Raw genomic sequence first — 7272 nt, forward strand, 5'->3', positions numbered from 1 at the left:
CCGCTCCACTCAATTACGAACCAACCCAGCACCATTACGACTGGATGCCCACTGGCTCCTTATTATGGCAGATATGCTAGAAGACTTCGCAGATAGATTAGGGACAAGCAGCAGAAGTTCCCAAGATGTTCCTGGAGTCTCTCCTTAAGGAACCACAGTGTCCTGCCTGGCATTTATTCACACTTGTCTCCCAGGAACTTGGAGAGTTTTCTATCCATCATCTCTCCCCTTGGCCAAGGCTGTGGGAGGCAGGCATGGTGACATCTTGATTATCTACCAGCCATCCATCACATGATGCTGATGGAGGAGAGTTTTCAATCTGAGCTAAGCCATCTAGTGAAGACGGCTGAAAAAAAAAAATGAGTCTTCCCAGGCCCCTGGATGAAGACAGCAGGATGTGTTTAAAATGTCCAAAACTGGGATGGAAGAAGGAAGGATGTGCTGGCCTCAGACAGCAGAACTCGGACCGTTACGCTGAAGTCTACAAGAAGGTGTCTGAATTCGGAATAAATTCTGTAGTCTCCACACAGAAAGGCGTCGGTGCAAGGAACTTCTTACTTTGAGTGCTAATGCAGACGTGAAATAGAAAAAGAAGTCGCAGAGACGTGGGTGGATTTCTGAATGGTAAAGCCAAGAGGTAGCACTCAGCCAAGCCTTCCTGTTATTTCCCTTCTTCCCCCTCGCATTCCCCTTTCCTTCCCTCCCTCATCACTCTACCCCACACCCTCTCCTCTCCAGCCCCGCCAGAAAGCTACTCTGCTTGGCTCATGTTTACATTTCGAGCCCACCAGCTGAGGCTCTAGAGGTATCAGGCAACTCTCAAAACATGAGACCCAGCCCACCCCATCCCCAAGACATCAGGCCCTTGGATCCCTTGGTAGAGCTCAGTGATCACCATCGGGCAGCTGTGCTGGGACATTTGGGCTCACACACCTTGTGGAAGGTGCTGCTCCTGCTGGCCCTCGGGAAAGGCAGAGCTGGAGATCCCGATGGCCTGGGCTCCGCAAGCATGTGCCCTCTGTCCTGGACACCAGCAGTCACTGACCGAGACCTCCAGCCTCCATTCCTGGGCTGCTGATGGCTTATGCCCCCAGCCTGTCGCACCTTTTGGTGGAAGGTGAGAAGGGCAAATGCTCAGCTGTCATCCTGCAGCCCTCCCTGCCGTCCGCCTGCCCTCGCCCTTCCCTTTTCCTCTTCTTTTGCCTCCATCACCACTGGGGTCTTTCACTTTCTTCTCCCTCTATCCATTCTCTCTTCACCTTCTCTCTGTGTGTCCTGCTTCCTCTTCTTCCCACTTCTCTTTGCCCCTCTCTTCTTTTCTCATCGTATCTACTTTCTCTTCCTCGCTGACTTGATTTCCCAGGTAGACTTGAATCAGTTCCACAGCATCTACTGAGCGTCTCCCGTGCGCCAACTCAGAGGGTGCAGAAATGGGTGTCGGCAAGATCTTGACAGCGTGGGCTGGAGCTCTGTGACACCTCAACCTCCTCTCGTCTTGTCCTTTTGTTCTTTCTCCTCCTCTTCCTCCTCTTCCTCCTCCTCCTCCTCCTCCTGCTCCTCCTCTTCCTCTTCCTCCTCCAACTTCTCTTCCCTCCCTTTCCTCATGCTTTCTTGGCATCCACCACCAGCACTGGAGGTGGGAGCTGGGGTGAGCAGAATGGCACAGTCTCAGGGGATTCCGTGACAGGAACCCTCAATGCCGCCATGGCCACATAAATGAGACTGAGCACCCAAGACACATTCATCACCCCTGGCTCCCTTCAGCACCGAGACAGGATGGAAATGACTTCTGTCAGCTCTGCAGCAGCCCACTGCCCTGGCAGCTCCAAGCTGTTTATTAAAAAAGAAAAGAAAAGAAAAAGGAAAATAAAAGAAAGGAGCGAGAATGCCGTCTTGCCATGTGTTAGGGGAGTGATTCCAAAGCAATGATGTTGACAAACGTACTTCCAGGTGATCATAAAGGAGCTCTCCGGCTCCCGTCCCCGTTCGTGTCCAGCTGTGATGGAGATGGAAGGTGGCAGCCAAGAAACAGGAAAGGAGGCGGCTGCTCTGGACAAATTGTGTGCCTTTTGCTTTAGCACAGCGGGGCCAGCCCTTCTTAGGAATGATGAGATGCAAGCTCACCTGCCCATTCATTCTCTGTCCAACCGTCTTAGAACTTCAACTGAGGCTTTCATTGAGCTGGGTGAGGCTCAAGAGGTTCAGAAAGTTTTAGCAGTAATAATAATTACCATTAATTGTTAATTATCAATGATTAATAGCCATTAATATTTGATTTGTTCATTATTCGTCATTACTATTCATCATTGTTTGAGAAGCCAGGTGCCAGACACTGTGACCAAGGCTTTTCGTTTATTCCTATGGCTTCCCCATGAGGATGGCATCATGACTGGTGTGGGAAAAGGCGGAAGGGGTGCTCAGACTCAGGGAACAGCAAATGCAAAACCCAGAAGCAGAAAGGATGTGGCTGGGGTGGGGGTGGGGGTGGGGGCAGGTGTGGCTGGAACAGAGTAAGCAAGAAGACAGTTGGAGGCAGGAAGTCGGGGAGGGAGTAGAGAGCCTGACCATACAAGTGAAGGACTGAGGGCGATGAGGAGAGTGGGTGATGGGGGTGGCTCATCTACACCACCACCCTAACCCTGTGTCTCCCCACCATCCCCACACCGTGACGTTAACTTAGCTGACCTCAGGAATAAGAAGAGGCAAGTGAGCACACCCAGCCCTGTGCCTGTCACTTGTGGAACCCTTTAGCGGAAAGTGTCATTGCCATGGCAACCTCCCACAGTCCCAGGTCTGGGGAGGCTCCTGCCAGCCCCAGAAGAGAGAGGCATATTATGGGATAGTTGAAGCCTGGCCCTGGGAGCTTAGGAAGGTAGTGTCTCAGTCCCTATCTGTGTCCCTAGAAAAGACCTTGATCCCCTACCCTATTTGTACCCTCCTCTCCCCTCTAGGCATCACCTCTGGGGGCCATAGGCTTAATTTCCTTCCCAGACTAGAGAGCCCTTGGGGCCATTGTCCTGTCCTGTGTGATCAGGGGTGGGAATGGTGATATCGAACTGTGGTGAGCAAGAAACCTTCCTCAAAGTCTTGCAGCAGAATCCCAACCATTCTTTTCTGTGTGGAGGGCTGACTCCTGGTATAGTTGGAGCAACACTGCAGAGAGGGGAATAATGACTGGAAACCTGCATACATGTGGCTCCCAGCCTTAGTCAGCGCCTGGCTTTGCCTCCGTGTCCAAATTGACATTCGGCACCCCTTTTGCTTTTTTTATAGATTGTAATTCTGCTGGTGGGCAGGAACGGGGTCATTCGTCTTAGCGGAAGGACAAACAGGTTTTATTTATTAAAGAAACAGTCGATGGATTCCAGTCTCTCTCCTTTAAGGGCACCCTTTATTTGACAGTCTATAATTTCACCCCACTGCCAGGCTCCTTCTTTTCAGAAGTGTTTTTGGCTCAGCTGTTGCAAAATGACTCTGCATGGAAGCCAAGCCTGGTGTAGTCCCAGAATAGAAACCGTCTGTCCTCTTGTGTACAGTCTTCATTGCATGTGAATATCATGTAAATCTTTCCCTTTTAGGGGGAACATTTTTACCTCCACCCCCACCCATGAAACAATCGGGTGTCTTAGAGCATTCCACTGAGACGCATATTTGGGTCATTGAGTCTCAGAAGCCCTGCTGGTGGAACTGTCTTCTGGGCCTGGCCCTAAATAAATAACTAACCTCCTGTGGGTCTCCCTCCAGCCTTCAAGAAGCAAATGACTTATTTCACAGTAGGCTCTGGGGTGATAGTTCCCGTCATGTCTGATATGATGCCTCATAAATCTAAGTCATTCGTCCTAGCCGCTGTTTTAATCTACTCAAACGTACTTAGCTGGGTTTAATTATAAACAGAAATTGCATTTGAGAAAGCAACAAGAAATCATTTACATGGCTCGAATTTGGGCATTAAATCATACGTTTCATTTGAGAATGCAATAGGGATGGCATTTCCAAAGAAAAATAATATTAGTGCCTGTGCTTAGAGGCTCTCACGCCAATTGCACAAATTGTATGAATTGCACAATTTCTACCAATTGCATCTTTCTTCTTGGCACAGGATGAACGAGGAGGCTGGTGATGCCGAAAGGACTCAACGGGCTTTGGCACTGAGCAGAGCCCGGGACATCCCTAGCAAGACCACAGGGGATAAGTCCCTTTCTCCCCTCTCCCTCCACCGGCAAAAGTACTGCCACTTGGGAGATGGCAAGGAGTGTGACGTCCAGAGAAAGCCCACGGAGAGATTAGGAGCTCTGTCTTCTTCCCCATCTTCTCAGAGGACAGACACATGCCCCGTATTTAGGGAAAAGCTGCCGAGTCCTTCGGCGGCCCTGTCAGAGTTCGTGGAAGGGCTCCGGAGGAAGAGGGCACAGAGAGGCCAGGGGCCAGCTCTGGGCCTGGAGGACTGGCCCAGCCTCCCCATCTACCAGACCACCGGGGCCTCCACACTGAGGAGGACCAGGACAGGCAGTGACGAGGGACACCTCTCACTGAGGTGCGGGGCAAAGTCATCCCTGGAAACGGAGGACACCGCTGGGGCATCCGCCGGTCTCCTGCGGTCCACCAGCCTGAAATGCATCCCTTCTGAGAGCATGGAGGGCACCCCACTGCTCCCCAAGAAGCTGAAGACACGGTTCAGTTCCTGCGAATCCCTCTTAGAATCAGGGCCAGACTCGGGGAGAAAACTGAGCTCCCCCACCATACCCAGAGGCACACTGCTGTCGCCCACACTATGTCCTCGGAGGCGCTGTCTGGAGTCATCACTGGATGATGCAGACTGTCCAGACCTCGGGAAGGAGCCACTGGTCTTCCAGAACCGCCAGTTCACCCACCTAATGGGGGAACCTCGGGGCAGCGACCCATTCAGCTGGAAGCTCCCAAGCCTCAACTATGAACGCCAGACCAAAGTGGATTTCGATGACTTCCTCCCGGCCATCCGGAAGCCTGAGATGTCTATGTCCTTGGCCAGAGCGGCCAAAGATGGGCAAGACCGTTCACAACATTCAAGCGTCCACTTTGAGACAGAAGAGGCCGACCAGACCTTTCTCTCAGGGATCAAGACCATTTTGAAAAAGAGCCCGGAAGCCAAGGAGGACCCTGCTCACCTCTCTGACTCGTCCTCCTCCTCTAGCTCCGTCGTGTCCTTCAAAAGCGCTGACAGCATCAAGAGTCGACCAAGAATCCCACGGATGGAGGGTGATGGCGGTGAGCGAACGACCCCGGACAACGGAGAACCTGGGGCAGGGAGGAAAGATGAGGATGTGGAGAGCATAATGAAGAAATATCTCCAGAAATAGGAACCACCAGCTCAGGTAAAAGTAACAGGCTGGGATCGTTTGGGGGGAATAAAACGAGATCATCCACCTGGGCCTGGCAGCCTAGATAAAACCAGTTGCTCCTACCGCTTTTAATGCTCTGACTTATTTTTCTAGAGATGAGGCTTTTGAGAGGCTTTAGCTTATCTGCTAGGTGCCATCTATTTCTTTGCACTTGAAAATGCAGACACATTGGAAAGCAAGAGGGTCCTGGGGGACAATGCTAAAGAAGGTGCTGAACTTTGACCCCCCCCCACCACCAACAACAACTTTTCTTTCTAGTGCTCCATCCCTCCTGGAGCTGGTGGAGCTGTGATGGCATCCTGTCCACAAAGTGATGGAGATCTGTGGTAGTTGGGTCAGGCCTGGGTACAAAGGGCCTTAAGAAGTAGAGTCTAACTCTTGCGTTAAATATCCAGAGAGATCACTTCTCAGCCTTTTGGCTCAGATCAAGTGTAACTTTCTAGAGAGGAACAGAGGACCAAGGGAGAGGAAAGAGGGGATAAATACAGCGGTCCCAGCAACACAGCAGTGCTTCTTTCTGACTTCTCGCCCACTCCCAGTCCTAATACTGGTACCTCTCTGGAGGAAAGGCAGGGAGAAGAATTCATTGGGAATAATGGCTTCCATTTATTGAATGTATATATCAGGTAGTCATTTAGTACCCATAATAACCCCAAGAGGTGGTTAGAGGTAGTTATTCCCATTTGACAGGTCAATAAAGAGAATCACAGAGGTTAAGCCGCTTATACCAAATCCCCCAGGCAAAAGTGGGATTCGGAACTCCAGAACTGCCACTTTTATCTGTCATGTTTTCCTTAGGTCCATATTCCAGGCATCTTCCCGAGTAAACTCAGAACCACACTGATGGAGCTGGATCTTTAAAGAGGCTGCCTCCATTGACCCCCCAATTGAGGTAGACCTTAGAACTATATATCAAAAGGGATGTTGGAACTTACGGACTCCAACCTCATTGCTAAACAAATGAGAGAAGTCTCAAGATCAAGGTCACCCAGTGACTCCGCTGCCAGTCTAGCCACCCTGACTCCCAGTTCATTGTTCTTTGCCCTAAGGCAGAGGCTAGCCCCTGACAGCCTCTTCAAAGGGCATGTTTCAAAGCTCAAGGCACTGAATTTCACACTTCATGGCTCCCCGACTGAAGTGCAAAGCCCCTTAGAGGAGGCTGGGCATCCATGGAGCTGGTGTAAGAACCTCCCTCCAGGTTCAGACACAATGCAAACCCACAGCCCAATGATAGCCGATGGACACACAAATCTCGCTCTTATCAAATCTCAGAACTCACAGCTACTCCAGGTTCAGGCTACAGGTGGGCACTGAGCCTTCACCTTGCCTCAGCCCCTAGCCCTCCCCACAAAGGTGTCCTGGACCAAAACAATCTGCCCATCTCCACTCATAGAAACCTGCTACTTCAAGAGGGACCCTCAGCTCATTAGAAAGCCATCGCCCCTTCCCTGGAGATGCGCTCGGATGTTTCGGAGCAAATTAATTTGACTTTACATGGCCTTCTCTCTGCTCTCAATTACCAAGGAGAGATCTGATATCATTTACATTATTATGCTCTCAGGGACACAGAACGCAGTTTCAAAGGCCAAGTAAAGGGCACATGTTCATAAGGGGAGAAGTCCTTAGCAGAAGTCGTCACAGAACGTCTTGTCTCTGCCATTTCTTTTTAAACTCAATTCCCCTTTCCCCCTCTCAGCAATATAATGAGCACCTGCCTAAAAAAATTCACCTCTGCCCCGACTTCCATGTCGGAGTCTTGAACTAAACAGCACAACCCTGTTCCCCATGAAGCACATGTATTGTGAGATTCGGAGCCAAACAAGCTCAGTTCTTCCTGTCACTGGCTACGAGATCTTGGGCAAGCAATGTGACCTTGCTGAGCACCTGTGGGCTC

The 7272-nt window shown here is 50.8% G+C and overlaps 1 protein-coding gene across 1 annotated transcript in view; it reads left to right on the plus strand.

Moving 5' to 3' along the window:
* Positions 1 to 5336, plus strand: part of MYO18B (myosin XVIIIB) — a 228518-nt gene extending 223182 nt beyond the window's left edge. The window contains exon 42 of the mRNA XM_006904961.1: positions 4100 to 5336. Within this exon, the coding sequence (XP_006905023.1) occupies positions 4100 to 5336 (1237 nt within the window). The remainder of the gene's footprint in view (positions 1 to 4099) is intronic.
* The last annotated feature ends 1936 nt before the right edge of the window (positions 5337 to 7272 follow it).

The sequence above is a fragment of the Pteropus alecto genome, unplaced genomic scaffold, assembly GCF_000325575.1.
Source record: "Pteropus alecto unplaced genomic scaffold, ASM32557v1 scaffold190, whole genome shotgun sequence".
Classification (NCBI taxonomy): Eukaryota; Metazoa; Chordata; class Mammalia; order Chiroptera; family Pteropodidae; genus Pteropus; species Pteropus alecto.